This window comes from Narcine bancroftii, chromosome 5 (assembly GCF_036971445.1).
Source record: "Narcine bancroftii isolate sNarBan1 chromosome 5, sNarBan1.hap1, whole genome shotgun sequence".
NCBI lineage: Eukaryota > Metazoa > Chordata > Chondrichthyes > Torpediniformes > Narcinidae > Narcine > Narcine bancroftii.
This window is the reverse complement of record NC_091473.1, coordinates 60323257-60343447: the sequence shown is the minus strand read 5'-3', so window position 1 is coordinate 60343447 and position 20191 is coordinate 60323257. Positions and strand designations below refer to the sequence as shown.

At 45.0% G+C, this 20191-nt stretch overlaps 1 protein-coding gene across 2 annotated transcripts in view; it reads left to right on the top strand.

Annotated features, from left to right (window-relative positions):
• The window catches only part of tnr (tenascin R (restrictin, janusin)), a 100467-nt gene that overhangs the window by 64130 nt on the left and 16146 nt on the right, over nt 1–20191 (top strand). For both annotated transcript variants that reach the window (XM_069937534.1, XM_069937532.1), the window contains 2 exons: nt 6318–6448; nt 12900–13032. In XM_069937534.1, coding sequence (XP_069793635.1) covers nt 6318–6448; nt 12900–13032 — 264 coding nt within the window. The remainder of the gene's footprint in view (nt 1–6317; nt 6449–12899; nt 13033–20191) is intronic.

The following is a 20191-nucleotide window of genomic DNA, read 5'->3' as shown; positions in this document are numbered from 1 at the left end:
TAGTGGATATAGTTTACTTGGATTTTGACAAGATGTCACACACGAGACTACAAAACAAGCTGGAAGCCTGTGGTATTAAGGAAAAAGTACTAGCATGGATAGAAGATTGGCTGATTGGCAGAAGACAAAGAGTGGGAACAGAGGAGGCCTTTTCTGGCTGGCTGCTGGAGACTAGTGGTGTTCCACAGGGGTTAGAATTGGGCCTGCTACTTTTCATACTGTATGTATATGATTTAGATTATGAAATTGATGGCTTTGTGGTCAAGTTTGTGGATGATACAAATAGGTGGAGGTGCAGGTGGATTCCTCTCGGCTCTCTGGAGTGAGGCAGGCGGAGGCCCCAGTCCGGGCAGAAAGAAGGAGGCGGCGGCCCCGGTCCGGGCACAGGGAAAGCAGCGGCGGCCCCGGCCCCGGTCCAGGCAGAGGGTAGGCGGCGGCGGCCCCGATCTGGGAGAGAGCGAAGGGGAGGCGGCGGCCCCGGCCTCGGTCGAGTGAGGCAGGCGGAGGCCCCGGTCCGGGCAAAAAGTAGGAGGCAACGGCCCCAGCCCGGGCACAGGGAAAGCAGTGGCGGCCTTGGCCCCAGTCCGGGCAGTATTGTCCGACCTAGGAGGGGAGGCAGGCCCCTCCAGTCCGGGTAAGAAACCTGCATAGGAGAAGGCCACTCCGATATAAAACCTACGACCCAAGGAACTCGCTGCCACGTCCCAGCTTGCTTGGCCACGGCACACAAACCATGGGTGTAAAGGGTGGGGCCAGTACTGCGCGCACTGCACTCCACCTAAAAGCTCCTTTGCGCAGGCTCGAGGACAGGTCCACGTCCTCCCCCTCAAAAGATGCTCACAAACTCAAGCTAGCATGCTGGAACATCAGAACCATGCTAGACAAGGCCGACAGACCTGAACGTTGGTCTGCCCTCATTGGACATGAACTCCTCAGACTTGACATCGACATAGCCGCTCTCAGTGAAGTCCACCTTGCAGATGTAGGCAGCCTCCAAGAACGCAACGTGGGCTACACACTCTACTGGTCTGGCAAGCCTATGGATGAATGACGCCTATCTGGTGTAGGCTTCATGGTCAAGAAGTCCATTGCCTCCAAACTCGAAAACCTCCCGACAGGCCACTCGGACAGGATCATGTCCATGCGACTCCCCCTTCAAAACAAGCGTCGCATCACCCTCATCAGTGTCTATGCTCCAACCCTCCAGGCGGAACCAGCAGAAAAGGACAAGTTCTACACTGACCTGCGCAACCTCATTCAACGCACCCCTACAGCCGACAAGGTTGTTATCCTTGGCGAATTCAATGCTCGCGTCGGCAAAGACTCAGAAACCTGGCCAGGAATCCTGGGCAAGCATGGCGTCGGCAACTGCAATGACAATGGGCGCCTCCTGTTGGAGCTCTGCGCAGAACAGCGGCTTGTCATTACAAACACCCTTTTTCAGCAGAGGGACAGCCTGAAGACTACCTGGATGCATCCCCAATCCAAACACTGGCACCTCCTGGACTACGTCCTGGTGCGAGAAAGAGACAAACGAAAGTGCTCCACACCAGGGTCATGCCCAGCACGGAATGCCACACTGACCACCGGCTGGTTCGCTGCAAGCTCAACCTTCACTTCAAGCCAAAGCCCAGGAACAGTAAAGCCCCCAGAAAGAGGTTCAATGTTGGAAACCTGCAGTCAGACGAAGTGAAAGGAAACTTCCAGGCAAATCTCAAAGCAAAGCTCGAGGATGCAATCCGCCTAATGGACTCGTCCCCTGAAACCCTCTAGGATCAGCTGAAGACTACCATACTGCAATCCACTGAAGAGGTACTGGGCTTCTCCTCCAGGAAAAACAAGGACTGGTTCTACGAAAACAGCCAGGAAATCCAGGAGCTGCTGGCAAAGAAGCGAGCTGCCCACCAGGCTCACCTTACAAAGCCGTCCTGGCCAGAGAAGAAACAAGCCTTCCGTCGCGCATGCAGCCACCTTCAGCGCAAACTCCGGGAGATCCAAAATGAGTGGTGGACTAGCCTCGCCAAACGAACCCAGCTCAGCGCGGACATTGGTGACTTCAGGGGTTTTTACGAGGCTCTAAAGGCTGTGTACGGCCCCTCACCCCAAGTCCAAAGCCCGCTGCGCAGCTCAGACGGCAAAGTCCTCCTCAGCGACAAGATCTCCATCCTCAACCGATGGTCAGAACACTTCCAATCTCTTTTCAGTGCCAACCGCTCAGTCCAAGATTCCGCCCTGCTCCAGCTCCATCAACAGCCCCTAAGGCTAGAGCTGGATGAGGTCCTCACCCGGGAAGAGACATATAAGGCAATTGAACAACTGAAAAGTGGCAAAGCAGCAGGTATGGATGGAATCCCCCCAGAGGTCTGGAAGCCTGGCGGCAAAACTCTGCATGCCAAACTGCATGAGTTTTTCAAGCTTTGTTGGGACCAAGGAAAACTGCCTCAGGACCTTCATGATGCCATCATCATCACCCTGTATAAAAACAAAGGCGAGAAATCAGACTGCTCAAACTACAGGAGAATCACGCTGCTCTCCATTGCAGGCAAAATCTTCACTAGGATTCTCCTAAATAGAATAATACCTAGTGTCGCTGAGAATGTTCTCCCAGAATCACAGTGCGGCTTTCGCGCAAACAGAGGAACTATTGACATGGTCTTTGCCCTCAGACAGCTCCAAGAAAAGTGCAGAGAACAAAACAAAGGACTCTACATCACCTTTGTTGACCTCACCAAAGTCTTTGACACCGTGAGCAGGAAAGGGCTTTGGCAAATACTAGAGCGCCTCGGATGCCCCCCAAAGTTCCTCAACATGGTTATCCAACTGCACGAAAAACAACAAGGTCGGGTCAGATACAGCAATGAGCTCTCTGAACCCTTCTCCATTAACAATGGCGTGAAGCAAGGCTGCGTTCTCGCACCAACCCTCTTTTCAATCTTCTTCAGCATGATGCTGAACCAAGCCATGAAAGACCTCAACAATGAAGACGCTGTTTACATCCGGTACCACACGGATGGCATTCTCTTCAATCAGAGGCGCCTGCAAGCTCACACCAAGACACAAGAGCAACTTGTCCATGAACTACTCTTTGCAGACGATGCCGCTTTAGTTGCCCATTCAGAGCCAGCTCTTCAGCGCTTGACGTCCTGTTTCGCGGAAACTGCCAAAATGTTTGGCCTGGAAGTCAGCCTGAAGAAAACTGAGGTCCTCCATCAGCCAGCTCCCCACCATGACTCCCAGCCCCCCCACATCTCCATCGGGCACACAGAACTCAAAACGGTCAACCAGTTTACCTATCTCGGCTGCACCATTTCATCAGATACAAGGATCGACAACGAGATAGACAACAGACTCGCCAAGGCAAATAGCGCCTTTGGAAGACTACACAAAAGAGGCTGGAAAAACAACCAACTGAAAAACCTTCCAAAGATATGTGTATATAGAGCCGTTGTCATACCCACACTCCTGTTCGGATCCGAATCATGGGTCCTCTACCGGCATCACCTACGGCTCCTAGAACGCTTCCACCAGCGTTGTCTCCGCTCCATCCTCAACATTCATTGGAGCGACTTCATCCCTAACATCAAAGTACTCGAGATGGCAGAGGCCGACAGCATCGAATCCACGCTGTTGAAGATCCAACTGCGCTGGGTAGGTCACATCTCCAGAATGGAGGACCATCGCCTTCCCAAGATCGTGTTATATGGCGAGCTCTCCACTGGCCATCGTGTCAGAAGTGCACCAAAGAAGAGGTACAAGGACTGCCTAAAGAAATCTCTTGGTCACATTGACCACCGCCAGTGGGCTGATATCGCCTCAAACTGTGCATCTTGGCGCCTCACAGTTCGGTGGGCAGCAACCTCCTTTGAAGATGACCGCAGAGCCCACCTCACTGACAAAAGACAAAGGAGGAAAAACCCAACACCCAACCCCAACCAACAAATTTTCCCCTGCAACCGCTGCAACCGTGTCTGCCTGTCCCGCATCGGACTTGTCAGCCACAAACGAGCCTGCAGCTGACGTGGACGTTTACCCCCTCCATAAATCTTCGTCCGTGAAGCCAAGCAAGAGCAAAAAAAAATAGATACAAATAGGTGGAGGTGCAGGTAGTATTGAGGAAGCAGGGAGTCTGCAGAAGGACTTGGATGGATCAGGAGAATGCACAAAGTGGCAGATGGAATATAGTGTGGGGACATGTATGGCCATGAACTTTAGTGGAAGGAATAAAGTTGTGGATTATTTTCTAAATGGAGAGAGAATTCAGAAGGCAGAGGTCCAAAGGGACTTAGAAGTCAGTGCAGGATTTCCTAAAGATTCAATTTAAATTTATACATACGGTAACAGGCCATTTTAGCCCACAAATCTGTGCTCCCCAATTTACACCCAATTAACCTACAATACCCAGTATGTTTTGAAAGGTGGGAGGAAACCAGAGCCCCTGGAGAACATCCACGCAGACGTAGGGAGAACGTGCATACTCCTTACAGACAGCGCAGGATTCAAACACCGGACTCAATCAATGGCACTGCAAAGGCATTGCTCTAAACATGAAGCAAACCATGCAGGTTGAGCCAGTAGTAAGGAAAGCAAATACAATGTTAGCATTTGTTTAGGAAAACTTGAATATAAAGGCAAAGATATAATGCTAAGGCTTTATAAAGCATTGGTTAGACCACATTTGGAATATTGTGAGTGGTTTTGGTCCCCATATCTAAGTAAGGATGTGCTGGATTTGGAGAGGGCCCAGAGGTTGACAAGAATGATCCCGGGGTTAGAGGAGTGAAACATGAAAGTCTGCAAATGCTGTAATTGTAGTAAAAACACAAAAATGCTGGAGGAACTCAGAAGGTCTCGTGGCATCCATAGGAGGTAAAGATATATAACCAACATTTTGGGCTGATCCCTTTTTCAAGGTATGAGCAACAAGCAGGCAGGTGCCTGAATAAAAAGTTGAGGAAGAATGGAAGAGAGAGCAGGAGGAGGAGCACAGGCCAACAGTCGAAAGGCGATAATTGGACATGGATAGGAGAGGAAAGGTGAGAACTGATTGGGGGAAGCAAAGCTGTAGGAAAGGAGACAGAGTTCAAGGAAAGGAGAAATAGGCAAAGGGGCGGGAGTAACTATTAGACACTGGGGAGGTCGGTTAATGCTATCTTGTTGGAGGGTGCTCAGATGGAATACGAGGTAATGCTCCTCCAATTTGCAGGTGGTCTCAGTCTGGCAGTGCATGAGACCATGGACAAACATGTTGACATGGGAATGGGGCAGGAAATTGAAGTGAGTTGCCATTGGGAGATTCCCGCCATTCCAGCAGACAGGCAGGAGATGAGAGAGATAACATATAAGGAGAGTTTGATGAGTCTGGGTCTGTATTCACTGGAGTTTATAAGGAATAGGGGGCATCTCATTGAAATCCACCAAATTCTGGATAGAGTGGACATGGAGACGATGTTTCCAGTTGTGGGAGGGTTTAGGAACAGAGGGCGCAGCCTCAGAATGAAAGGATGTTCCTTTAGCACAGAGGTGAGGAGAAATTTCTGCGACCAGACAATGGTGAATCTATGAAATTTTTTGCTACGACAGCTGTGGAGGCCAAATCATTGAGTAGGTTTAAAGAGAAGGCCGATTAGTTCTTGATTTGTAAGAGAGTCAAAGGTTATGGGGAGAATGCAGGAGAGCGGGTTGAGAGGAAAAATACATCATCCATAATTTGATAAGTGGAGAAGTCTCGATGGATAAAATGGCCTTATTATACAGATGAGGTTTCTTCTATGAGGAATGACTATATATTATACTCAACCAGAAGAGGTAAATGTATCTGCTTTGCCTGATTAAACAACAGTGCATTAGTTGAAATTAACACAGTGGCCTTAGGTAACAAGCTGGGAATTACGGGGCATTATTTGAATTGTTTATTGTCACCTTTACCAAGATGCTGTGACAAATATGGTTCTGTAGCATGTCCAGGCAAGCTACTCCACACCAAGATACAACAGGTGGTGCATTATTGAAACCAAAATGCAGGGTTGGTGTTCCAGAGAAAAACAGTGCAAGGGCAGGATCATTGCACTGATGAGAAATCCGGGAACACTGGGAGAAGTGGAGCTGCCCACAGAGAGGACTCACCATGGGGTGTAGCACCGCCAGTCACAGCAACCAGTGACAAAGTGGCTGGCTGACAAGTGGTGGGATAGGAAAAGACTGGGGGCCTGTGGAACCTAGCAAAACACTCGGGCCCTGCTGAGTGAAATGATTGCCTGCTGTTCCCTCCTCTCTGCTCTGAGGAGATGATCGCTGACTTGCAGTATTCTCTGTTGCAGCTCTGGACTCCCCAAGAAATCTGACAGCCAGTGACGTGAGCCAGAGGAGTGCAAGGATTTCCTGGCAGCCTCCTCTGGCTGAAATTGAGAAGTATATCCTGGTGTACAAGGACAACAGTGGGCAACAGAAGGTAGGCCTAGGCAGCAAGTGTGCTGTACAAGACATCCACTGAGATGATCATGTCAACAAGGCAACAGTTACATGCTTTCACTTCTGACCAGCTCTCCTCACCACTCAGTTCTGTGTTCAGTGATTCAGAGGGAGCTCAATACTGGCTGCAGAGGGGTCTGCTGAAGACCTGAAAAAACAGTGTGGGGCCGATCTCCTGAGACAGAAACCCACAGTGGGTGCAGGATGCACAGAGGAGACTTCCATTTTAATCTTGTGTGTGGCAGGAGGTGGAAAAACCTTCCCACCATCTCCCACTATTTGGTGGGAAACCTGTCCAGCTGAAATCCAAACAGACCATTTCCCATGAGTACTTCATGCTCAACAGGAAACTATACCATGCACATGACATGTGCTGACCACTCAGTCCCTGTGGCCTGGTCATAAGGCCACCCCTAAGACCTAAGGGCTGACCAGGATATCCTCGGACATTGTGGGATAAGGCAGTAAATTTGTAATATTGTCAGCTTTGGCTGAGGTGGCTGTTGGAGGCCAATGTTGTACTTTGATTTAAGTAACGGCCTCAGGACAAGCTAGGGAACTACAAGCCAGTGAGTTTCACATAGCAGATATCAGTTCCTGGAGGGGATTCTGAGGGAGAGGAGTTCTCATATTTGGGAAGGCTAAGAATAATTAGGAACTGTCAGCAGGGCTTTATGTGTGGCAAGTTGCATCTCATACATTTTAATATTTTGAAGAGCTGACCAAGAGAATTGAAGAGGCCAGAGTGGTAGGCATAGACTTCAGCAAGGCTTTGGACAAGAATCGATGTGGTGTGATGGATTCAAAGTTGAGGTCACATGGGCTCCAGAGTGAGCAAGAGCACTGAATATGTTGACATTAAGCAAGACAGAGTGCAAAGCTTTCCTTGCCCTGCATACGCAAAGAATCGCCAAGGCACCATTCTTCTTTGGCTTGGCTTCGCGGACGAAGATTTATGGAGGGGGTAAAAAGTCCACGTCAGCTGCAGGCTCGTTTGTGGCTGACAAGTCCAATGCGGGACAGGCAGACACGGTTGCAGCGGCTGCAGGGGAAAATTGGTTGGTTGGGGTTGGGTGTTGGGTTTTTCCTCCTTTGTCTTTTGTCAGTGAGGTGGGCTCTGTGGTCTTCTTCAAAGGAGGTTGCTGCCCGCCAAACTGTGAGGTGCCAAGATGCACGGTTTGAGGCGATATCAGCCCACTGGCGGTGGTCAATGTGGCAGGCACCAAGAGATTTCTTTAGGCAGTCGCACCATTATTGGAACAAGAAAGGGAAGCAAAAGTGAGTCTGTGCAGAAACACTGAGTGTCCTCTTCTCATGTGACCTCTTCTTCCAGTGTGACCTCCTCCCATGTGACCCATCTGGTCTGACTTTCCCCCCTTCTCCGATGTGATCCTTCTCCAGTGTCACCTTTTCCTGTGTTACCCCTTCCTCCACCATGACCCCCTTCTCCAGTGTGACCACCTTCTGTGTGACCTTCTCCCTTGTGATCCCTCTTGTGTGATACCCAGTCTGACCTCCTCTGGCACCTATTCCAATTGTTCCGCGATGAACCTGAGCTTGATGTTCTGTATCCTGGTCACATTTCCCCCCCAGCCTTGAATCCAGGTCTAAAGTCATTGGAAGCTGTAAACCCCACGGCCTTGCATGGCTCCTCGACCTGATTCCTGGTCCCTGGTGACTCTTTGGCTTGGCTTCGCGGACGAAGATTTATGGAGGGGGTAAAAAGTCCACGTCAGCTGCAGGCTCGTTTGTGGCTGACCAGTCCGATGCGGGACAGGCAGACACGATTGCAGCGGTTGCAAGGGAAAATTGGTTGGTTGGGGTTGGGTGTTGGGTTTTTCCTCCTTTGCCTTTTGTCAGTGAGGTGGGCTCTGCGGTCTTCTTCAAAGGAGGCTGCTGCCCGCCAAACTGTGAGGCGCCAAGATGCACGGTTTGAGGCGTTATCAGCCCACTGGCGGTGGTCAATGTGGCAGGCACCAAGAGATTTCTTTAGGCAGTCCTTGTACCTTTTCTTTGGTGCACCTCTGTCACGGTGGCCAGTGGAGAGCTCGCCATATAATACGATCTTGGGAAGGCGATGGTCCTCCATTCTGGAGACGTGACCCATCCAGCGCAGCTGGATCTTCAGCAGCGTGGACTCGATGCTGTCGACCTCTGCCATCTCGAGTACCTCGACGTTAGGGGTGTGAGTGCTCCAATGGATGTTGAGGATGGAGCGGAGACAACGCTGGTGGAAGCGTTCTAGGAGCCGTAGGTGGTGCCGGTAGAGGACCCATGATTCGGAGCCGAACAGGAGTGTGGGTATGACAACGGCTCTGTATACGCTTATCTTTGTGAGGTTTTTCAGTTGGTTGTTTTTCCAGACTCTTTTGTGTAGTCTTCCAAAGGCGCTATTTGCCTTGGCGAGTCTGTTGTCTATCTCATTGTCGATCCTTGCATCTGATGAAATGGTGCAGCCGAGATAGGTAAACTGGTTGACCGTTTTGAGTTTTGTGTGCCCGATGGAGATGTGGGGGGGCTGGTAGTCATGGTGGGGAGCTGGCTGATGGAGGACCTCTAGTCTCTGGCAAACTGTGGATCAGAGCGACAGGACCAACAAAAGCCTCTCCTTCAGCAGTATTCCCCATGGCTCAGGCCTAGCTGTTGTAGTCATTGTAGATTTGCTCACTCCACAGATGTTAAACAGGTTAGGACTTTATTCCCTGGAATGAAAGGGGATTTGATAGAGGAATACAAAATATGAAGGGTTTAGAGAGAATAAGTGCAAGTAGGCTTTTTCCACTGAGGTTAGGTGAGATACAAACCAGAGGAGATAGGTTAACGCTGAAAGGGGAAATTCATGGAACTTCACTCAGAGTAGTGGGGGTATGGAATGAGTTGCCAGCTAAAATAGTGAATGTGGGATCTGTTTTAACATTTAAGAAAACTAACATCACATACCACCCTGAGATGATTTTTTTTCCCTGCAGGCGAGGCAGAATTACAACTTATTGGTAGTGCAAAAAAACTTTGCATGTAAACAAATGAACTGTAAACCGATAACAAATGTAAGAAAACTGACTGTGTCATACAGAGAGAATAAAAAAATCAATGAAATGCTCAAGAAAGTATCCTTAAATGAGTCCCTGATTGAGTTTGTTGAAGAGTCTGAAAGGTGGAGGGGTAGCAGGTGTTCTTCAACCTGGTGATGTGAATCTTGTGGTACTTAGACTTCTTTCAGCAGTGAGAACAGAGCATGTGCCGGGTGATGTGGAGCCTTGATGATTGCTGCTGCTCTCTGACAGCAGCGTTCCCTGTAGGATGTTCTCGATAGTGGGGAGGGTTTTGCCTGTGATGTCCTAGGCTGGGTCCACTAACCTTTGAGGGTATTTTGAAGTATTGGTGTCCCCATTCGAGACAGTGATGCAGTCAGTCAGCACACTTTCCACCACACATCTGGAGAAATTTGCTTGGCTTTCTAGTGTCATACCAAACCTATGCAAACTCCTGAGGAAGTAGAAGTGCTGACATGATTTCTATGCTGTAATGTTCTATGGTTCTTTTTCTCCGCAGAGCTCCTGGGGAGATCGGTGAGGTGTAAATGGATACAGAATTGGTTTGATGGTGGGAAACAGAAATATAGGAAGGTTTTCACTCAGATCTTTGGTATACTCCAGAGATTGGTGCATTGTTTATCATCAAGGTGCAGGACACAAGTGTGCTGGAGATACTCAGCGGTCATGCAGCATCCATGAAAAGCTAAAGGCAGTTGATGTTTTTGGCCTGAGCCTTTTTCCAGGAGTCAAAGGCTCAGGCCAAAAATATGTAGCCTTTTACTTTCTATGGATGCTTCATGAACTGCTAAGTTTTTCCAGTACTTTTTGTGTGCTGCACCAGACCTCAACATGTGCAGATTTTCTTGTTTACCGAGTTAGCATGTTCGGAAAGTTGTGGAAGATCCCAAAATGGGTGGTACAGAGGACAGTGAAGAAGGTTATCTGAGATTACAACAAGATCTCGATGAACTGCGGAAGTGGGCCAAAGAATAGCTATTGGCATTTATGTAACTCAGGCAAGTCCAGATTGTTGCATTTTGGACAGTTAAAACAAGGCAGGACCTTTCATTTTTATTCCCTAACTGTCTAGAGTAGTGTCCTATGATGACATCCTGGTTGGACAGGCTATCACTTATGGGATTCAGGCATTCAGTGGCATAAAGCCTCAACACTAACTGTACCCCAGTTCATGCCCTGATAACTGGAACTCCCCATTCTTGTTAAATTTTGCAGTAGGCTCAGCAAACCTCCTCTTCAATCCCATAGACCATTAGGAAGTTGAAGTGTTTTCTGTTCTTCATTAGCCTCATTTCATTTGACAATCCTTCCAATGTGTCAACTATGAGGTTGCTCTCACACCCTTTCCTGCCAATCATATATAGTCAGCTGAAACACCCAGCCTTCATGTCTCCAGGAGAGTGGCATTCTGGGGGAGAAGGGGGTAGGGAACTGACCAGAGGAGAGTGAGGGCAAGAGGAAACCAGGGAAAAATGGGGCAAAGGGGTCCCAGAAGAGAGTGAGGATGAAAAGGTCCTGGGGAGAAGGGGGTGGGGAATTGATCAGAGTAGAGTGATCCCAGATGAGATTGAAAGGTTACTGGGACCAAGAGGAGCAGGAGGAAACAGGGGAGAGTGAAGTTGAACTAAATCCTGGAGAGACAATGTGGCGGGACCCTGTCCATTCATCTCTACTCATAACTGGACTGCCCTATCCTAGGCAACACCCAGTGAATTTCCTGTGCAACCCCCTCTCCCCCACTCCAGCACTATCACGTCCTTCCTTTCCTTCTACATATAGTAATCCAGCTGTGACTGATGCAAGATTTTTAATCTGTACCATAACCTTCCCACTCACATAAACCTTACCCCAACAGCTGGACAAGTATCCCAAATGTCATCTTCCCTGCCTTGTTGACCTGTACCACAACTTTCTTTGGATTGACACCAAGGTCCCCCTATGCTCAAATTGACCATGGACCCAACCACCTATGTCAGGGATGGTCAAACTTGCTTACCGTAAGAGCCATATACTATAAACTTTAGATGTTTGACAGCTGCAAGCCATGAAAAATATTACATACTTATTTTACTCTTGCATGCACATTTTGTTACAATTTTTAAATATAAATATTAAGAAATACATGTACATAATAATTATTAATGAATATAGTTGTTAAACTGTTTGTATTGGTTTTAATAATCAAAAAATACACATACTGAATATACTTGAAGTAGTCGAATTTTGTGGACCAATTTTTACACATTACTTTTGATCGCAGTAAGTACCTGCGTCATTCAGCGTATCAGGGGCTTGGGTGGGTGGGTGGTTAAGTCTGTGTTTGAGGCATTGGGAGCTTGGATGGCTGGACAACCAGGATCTAGGCGTGAGTCCCCAGTGGAGGTGGCAAGAGCTCCAGTGGGTGGGCAGCCTGGGCTCAGGCAAGTCTGCTTTTGGGACATTTGGAGCTTGGATGGGTGGGAAGGTGGGGCCAAAATATAGGGTGGTCAATTTTATATGGTATACATACCAAATATTTTCAATTGCAACCCATGCCCACTAAAACTACCTTGTACGATTCCTGCCTCAACCAACATATTTTGGTGAGCTGCATGTTATGTTTCAAAGAGCCACACGTGGCTCGCGAGCCACAGTTTGGTCACTTCTGGACCTATGGTATAGGTCCTTCTCTGAGTCCCCTACCAAAGTGCATCACCTTGCACCTTGCAGGAGGATTAGACTCTTTGTGACATTACTCTGCCCATCTTTTCCATCAGTGTCATTCTTTAACCCAGTGGTTCTCAACTTCTCTTCATCCACAGATCACCTTAAATCAGTGGTTCTCAGCCTTTTTTTCCCCACTCATATACCACCTTAAGTAATCCATTGCTAACCACAGAGCACCAATGGCATAGAATGCCACTCACAATTTGATAATCCTCAATAATGTTCCCCTTCACCCTTTTCTCCAAGGAGAAAAATCCCAGCATATTTTTAATTCAAGCACCCCAGTCCTGGGAACATCCTGAAGAATCTTACCTGCACCCTTTCTAGCTTAATGCTGGGTGATGAGATGGCATGGTTGTAATATGACTCTCCACTCCTGTACAGAGTGCCCCAACCAATCAAGGAAAGTGTGCCAAATGTCTTCTTCACTGTCCTGTCTGTGTAGCCACTTTCATAGAGTGATGACCCTCTTCCCCAGGCTCCTGCATGAGCCTCACCAGACTCATCTCCTGCTGCCCTTGCAGCTGATCTTTCACAGGAGAGTGCTCTTGCACTTTTGAACACTGTGTGATGTTATAGTTGGCTTGCTGAACTACTCACAAAAATGAATCCTTCTTGCTGCCTCTGGGAGAATGTGGCAATAAATTTGATGGGTCCATGCAACTTTTTCAGGAGCTGATCCTGGAAGCAGAGGATACTTGGATACGACTGGAAGGCTTGTCAGAAGCAACAGAGTACACACTGAGGTTGCAGTCTGCAGATGACACCATCCAGAGTTCACCAGAGGAGATTGTGTTCACCACAGGTAAGATCAAACTGACAGCCTGGTATCCACCAACAATAAGCCCAAATACTGCAGGGACCCAAACCAGAAATGACAGTGAGGTTCAGAGATGTGCTTGAAAAGTGGTGAAGGTTGAAAATAAATATTCCAGGATACTTAATTTTTAAAAAGTGGGGAAACTTGGAGAAATTGAGGGAACCATGGCAACAATGAAGTGGGGAGGATGGCCCAAGCTCAGAAAAGCAAGAAATACAATTTGGGTGGTTCTGAAAAAATTCACTGTGGTGGGGTGGGGGTGGGGGGAGAAGTCTTGTCCACACGCAGTCATGATATACAGGAAACTACAGGCAAGTGTAATTTTGGCAATGGAATAACCATGGGGCACCAACATCCTCACAAAGTGTGCAGAGTAGCATTGATGCTGGGGAGCATATATTCACAGACGTAGAGGACGTGGATTTATAAATATTTGTGGGGAAGAACAAAGGAAGAACATAGGAAGTAGGAACAGGTGTAGGCCAAAAATGGCCCATCGAGCCTGCTCCGCCATTCAATACGATCATGGCTGATCTAATTTATGAGGGAACAGGTCCTTCAGATATGATTCTGACAACAGGTCTTTGGCCTGAACTATTCCTTTAATTTCTCTTTCCATGGGCCCCACCTGACCCGCTGAGTGTTTTTGGAGTTGTTTTTTCTTTGTATCATTTTTTTTTAAAGAGTCTACAATCTTGTGAATTTCATTTTAAATTTCATAATGTGTGATAAGAAGTTTCACTGAATTTACAGTTTTATGTAAAAAGTGAAAAGTGACAGTTTAAACTGAAATCAGCATCTTCATAAAGGTAAATTTGAAGGCATGAGGCGTGAAATGGCTCTGGTCAGTTGGGAAACTACACAGTAGGAAATGGGCACTGGTTAACAATCATAGGATGCCAGAGTACTCCTATTCCACTCATGGGATCTAATTCCGAGTCTCCCTGTGATCCACGTCCCGCCCCTTCCTGCCTGAGATCCACATCCTTCCACTTCCCATGTGTGATCCACCTCCTTCCACCTCCTGCCTGTGATCCATTTCCCACCTGTGATTCACGTCCCTCCACTCCCCACACATGATCCATGTCCCTTTATTCCCATGTGTGATCCCTGTCCCTCCTGTAATTCATGTGTTTGTCTTGAAACCGAATAAAAGCTACTGTCATAGAACCATAGAATATTACAGCACAGAAACAGGCCAGTTGGCTCTTCTAATCTGTGCTGAACTATTATTCTGCCTAGTCCCACAGATCAGCACCCAGTCCATAGCCCTCCATATAACTCCCATCCATGTACCTGTCCAAATTCTTCTTAAATATTAAAATTGAGCCCACATTCACCACTTCAGCTGGCAGTTCGTTCCACACCCCCACCACTCTCTGTGTGAAGAAGTCCCCCATAAACATTTTTCCTTTCACCCTCAAACCATGTCCTCTGGTTTATATCTCACCTAGTGTGATAGTACAGATTTATCACCAATGTACATAGTGCATATAGTTACTGTATCTAGACTGTGCTTACAGCGATTGGCTGAGAGCTAAGCCACGCCTATTGTCTGGGCCTTAAAGGGTTGTGTCCCTAGCCAGGTCGGATCATTCCGGACTGGTCGGCCACCTGTGAAGAGCTCCTGTCTTTTGCTAATAAAAGCCTTGGTTTGGATCAACAAGTCTTTGATTCTTTCGACGAGCTCTACACCTAGCCTCAGTGGAAAAAGCCTACCTACATTTACTCTGTCTAGCCCCCTCATAATTTTAAATCCCTCTATCAAATCTCACCTCATTCTTCTACATTTCAGGGAATAAAGTCCTAACCTGTTTAATCTTTGACTGTAACTCAGTTCCTGAAGTCTAGGCAACATCCTAGTAAATCTTCTCTGCACTCTTTCAATCTTATTGGCATCTTTCCTTTAGTTAAGTGACCAAAACTGCACACAGTTCTCCAAATTTGGCCTCAGCGATGTCTTATACAAGACATCATATCAGTTTCCACCACGGCCCCTTCCAGTCCATTTCAGGTACCCACCACTCTTAGTGTAAAAGAAAATCGCCCTGCCGCATCTCCCCCCACCTCCCCACCCACTTAAACACTGTCCTCCTGCTCCTTCTCCTCTTCAACACAAACCCTCCAGGATATGACATTTTTACCTCAGGATAAAGTTTCAGTCCACCCTTTCAATGCCTTTCATAATTTGATTAAAATTCCATCTGGCCTCCCTCTCTCTCCAGAGAAAACAACACTAGTTTATCCAAATTCCAGTGTGTCCAGAGGAATACAGAAAGTTACATAAGATTTTGGAAGAAAAAATCAGGCAGGGCTCGAGAATTTTAAGGTCTCCAGGAAGTAACTTAAGGGACTTGGGAGACAGCAAGAGTACCCAAGGAGGCCTTGACAAGTAGGATTAAGGCATGTATGTGAAGAACAGGAATATGACAAGAGTGAGGATGGACCATGCAATAATAAAGGGAGGAACATGAGGCTGGAGACAGAGGAAGTAGTGGAGGATCCAAATGAATACTTTGATTCAGTGTTCATCAGAAGAGAGACCTTGATGAATGTGAGGTCAGTGTAGAACAGGCTGATGTGCTGGAGCATGTTGAGGTGAAGGAAGAGGTCATGTTGGAGCTTGTGAAAAAAACAAGGTTAAGTCCCTGATGTCTAACAGTATATACTCTAGGTTACTAGAGGATACAAGAGAAGAGATTGCTGAGGCATTGATGATAATTTTTGCATCCTCCCTGGCCATAGGAGAGATCCTGGAGGATCAGAGGATGGAAATGCAGTTTCTTTGTTACAGAAAGAAAATAGGGAAAATCCTGGGAATTACAGACCAGTGAGTTTTACAGACCAGTGCTGGTTTTGGAGAGGTTTGTTGGGATAGGATTTCCAAGCATTTGGAGAAGTAGTCTTCTCAGGGATAGTTTGCATGGCTTTGTAAGGGCCTCATGAGCCTAACTGAGATTTTTGAGGAGGTAACAAAATAATTGATGAAGGTTAGTCGGTCGATGTGTATATAAATTTTAGTAAGGCATTTGACATGGTTATCCATGATAAGCTCATTTAGAAAGTCATTCAGAATGAGATCCTTGGAAGCATGGCTGTGCAGATTTGGAATTGATGAAGAAGGCAAAGAGTGGTAGAAGATGGAGCATATTCTGCCTGGAGGTCAGTGACTAGTGGTGTTCTGTAGGGATCTGTTCTGGGACACCTGCCATTTGTGATTTTTTAAAATGACTTGGATGAAGTTGAGGGATGGGTCAGTACCCTTGCAGGTAACACAAATGTTGGAGATGTCATGGATAGTGCAGAATATTTTTGTAGGTTACAATGGGATATAGTCAGGATGCCGAGTTGGGTGGAGAAGTGGCAGATGAAGTTCAATCTTAAAATTGTAGTGATAGACTTTGGAAAATTCAACTTGAAGGCAGAGTTTACGGTTAATGACAGGATTATTAGTGGTGTCTAAGAATAGAGGGATCTTGGGGTCCAAGTCTGGAGATCCCCAAAAGGTGCCCTGCAAGTTGATAGTGTTTAGACATATGTGAGTTGGCCTAAGTTAGTTGGGGGATTGAGTTCAAGAATCGTGAAGTAATGTTGCAGTTCTATAAATCTCTAGTGAGACCACACTTGGGGCATTATGTTCAGTTCTGGTCATCCCAGTACAGGAAGGATGTGGAACACTTTGGAGAGAGTGCAGAGATTTACCAGGATGCTACTTAGATGAGGAAACATGTCTTGTGAAGCAAGGTTGAGCGAGCTAGGGCATTTATCTTTGGAGTGACAGAGGATGAAAGGCAACTTAATAGAGGTGTATAAGATTATGAGGCATAGATAGGGTGCACAGCAAGCACCTATTTTCTCAGGGCAGCAATGGCCAAGACCAAGGTGAGTGAAGGAAAGTTTAGAGGAGACATCAGGGGTATGTCTTTTTAACAGAAAATGTTGGGTGCCTGAAATGCACTGCCCGGGGTGATGGTGGAAGCTGATACAATAGGGACATTGAAAAGACACTTAGATAGGCATCTTCATGTAAGAAAAGTGGAAGGTTATGATGTGATGAATAGAGGGATGTTGGGGTCCAAGTCCACAGATTCCTCAAAAATTTGGTTGATGTTGAGTACGTTGATATTATTTGGCACAATATCATGGGTGGAATGCTGTGTGGTATTGCTCTGTGGTCTGTGCCCATGGCTCATATCAGGAAACATCCTGGTAAACCTTTTCTTTATCCTTTCCAAAGCCTCGACATCCTTCCTGTAATGGGTGACTAGAAATGCACACAGTACAATCGAACCAAAATTTTATGTAGCTGAAAACTGACCTCCATACTTTTATACACAATGCTCAACCAATCAAATCAAGCATACCATATTGCTTTCTTCAATGGCCACTTTCATTGGACCTCAAATACGTCTGGATGTCAATGCTTTAAAAAGTTCTATCATTAACTGTACACCTTCCCCTTACATTTGCCCTTCCAAAGTTCAACACCTTGCACTAGTCCAGATTAGATTCCATCTGCCATTTCTCTGCCCATATCTGAAATTCTCTTGTGTTCTTTGATAACCCAAATTATTCACAATTCTACCAATCTTTGTATCATATGTAAACTTGCTAACCCACCCACCTACTTATTTTTCCCACAAAATTAAAATATACATAGGCTCCAAAAATGTTTATTTCCTGCACCTGAACAGGTATTTTGGTGAATAAAATGACTACCATAGTATTCAGTCAATTACCCCAGTATGGAAAGATGGATAATAAATGTTGATAGTTACAATTAGTACAAGAATAGTGCAATAGTGTAGGAGGGCCATTTTGTGATCCTGGAGACACAGTGGTGCTTTCAGGCACCCTAGTTACTATCCTTTCTTTGGAAAAAAAAATTATTTAAAAGATCTTTAAAAAAATCAACATACAGTCTAATAACAAAAAGAAATCAATTTTGTATAAGTATGAAAAAGAAAACAAAAACCCCACCCACCCACCCCATCAGCCAGCTCTCTTAAGGAGAGCCAGATATGAATAAAAAGAAAAACTGAAAATATTTACAATAAATCAAAATATCTCTAAATGCATATACTCCAAGTAAAGAGATCACTTATTAACAAAAAAAGAATAATTGTCACGCAAGTTATATGTAATTTTTTCCATAATAATACAAGCTTTCAATTCATTAGCCAGCGTACTATATTAATCTCTATATTATCTTTCCAAGTACTTGCTGCACATTTTCGTGCTACAGACAACACGAAGCGCACAAATGGAATTTGAAACTTATCCAACCCTAATCCCCTCAAAGAGACCATATAACCCAATAAAAAAAATAATGGGTCTAATGGTAATTTAATGTTTTATATAATTTTTCCAAAACTAACCTAATTCCTTCCCAAAATGGTTGTACTTTAACACAAGATCAAACAGCATGTAAAAAAGTTCCAGTACATAAACCACATCTAAAACAAGAATCTGAAGTACTAAAACCACATTTTTTCAATTTCTCCAGAGTTAAATATAACTGATGTAGAAAATTATAATTAACCATTCCATATCTTACATTCATCAATTTAGTTACACTATCATAACACATATCCTCCCAATTATCTTCCAGAAAAATATATGTTAAATCATTTTCCCATTTAAGTCTAGATTTCTTCCATTCCAGTTTATCCATACTATTTTGTAACACTTAATACATAACCCTTCTTTGGTATAGAGGAAATCAAAGATTCAAATTTCGTCAATATAGGTAAATTCATCTCTTTACCATAATTATCTTTTATTAAAGCTCTATGTTGGTAGTACACAAACAAAGAATTTACAGATATATCAAATCGTTCCCTCAAATGATTAAAAGAAACTGTCCTTCCTCAAAACAATCCTGCATTATCTTTATACCCTTAGAATCCCAAACCTTTAAATGATTATTAAACATTGAAAAAGGAATAAGATGGTTATTATATAATGAAGTTAAAATTGATAATTTACCTTTCGATCCTAAAACCATATTTCTTTTAGTTCAGATTTTTAACAAATGTTTTAATACCGGCATATTACATTCCCGCAGCAAATTCATATTTCATCGAAATATAAATTGATGTACCTCAACTTCAGAAATACAAGCCATCTCCACTTTCACCCACCTTGGGGGTTGATTCAAGTCCATCAATCTACTAACAAATTTCAACTGAGTTGCTTCGTAATAATTTTGAAAATGAGGTAAATGAAGTCCACCTAAGCATATTTCCATGTGAGTTTATACAATACTACTCAAGGTAATTTACCTTTCCATAAAAACTCCCTCACCACTTTATTTAAATCCTGAAAAAACCCTTTGAAAGGAAACATGGTATCGACTGAAACAAATATTGAATTTGAGGAAAAATATTCATTTTAATACAATTTACCCAACCAATTAAGGTGAACAGAAGATCTTTCCATTTAATTAAATCTATTTAATCCTTTTTAATAAAGGAACATAATTTACTTTATATAAAGATTGATAATCCTAAATATTTAATTTTACCTGACCATTTTAATTTTATGATATTTTTATATTCTGAATAATCACCTTCTCCAACTGGCAAAATTTCACTCTTAACCCAATTAACTTTATATCCAGATAGCTCTCCAAACTGCAATGGACATTCTTGCAACTGTGACAATGACTGTTTTGGTTCTGTCAAATATATCAACACATCGTCTGCAAATAAATTAATCTTATATTCATCATCCATAACACTCATCCCTCTTATCTTATCATTGTGTTTTATTGTCTGAGCTAATGGTTCAATAGCCAATGCAAACAAGGGTGGTGACAATGGACAACCTTGTCGAGTTGAACATGTCAATTTAAATGGCAAAGAAACTTGACCATTTGTCCCAACTCTGGCAATTGGGTTTGTATATAAAGCTTTAACCCAACCAATAAAAAAGGGCCAAATTTAAACTTCTCTAGCACCTTAAATAAAAAAAATTCCATTCAACCCTATCAAAGGCTTTTTCTGCATCCAGCAGATGGTTGGGCTGCTTTCGATATGTATTGACCAATGTTATCAACTGAAGAATATTATGTGACGCATTCCTATTCTTAAAAAAACCTGTTTGATCAATATGTATCAATTTAGGTAAGTACTTAGCGAGC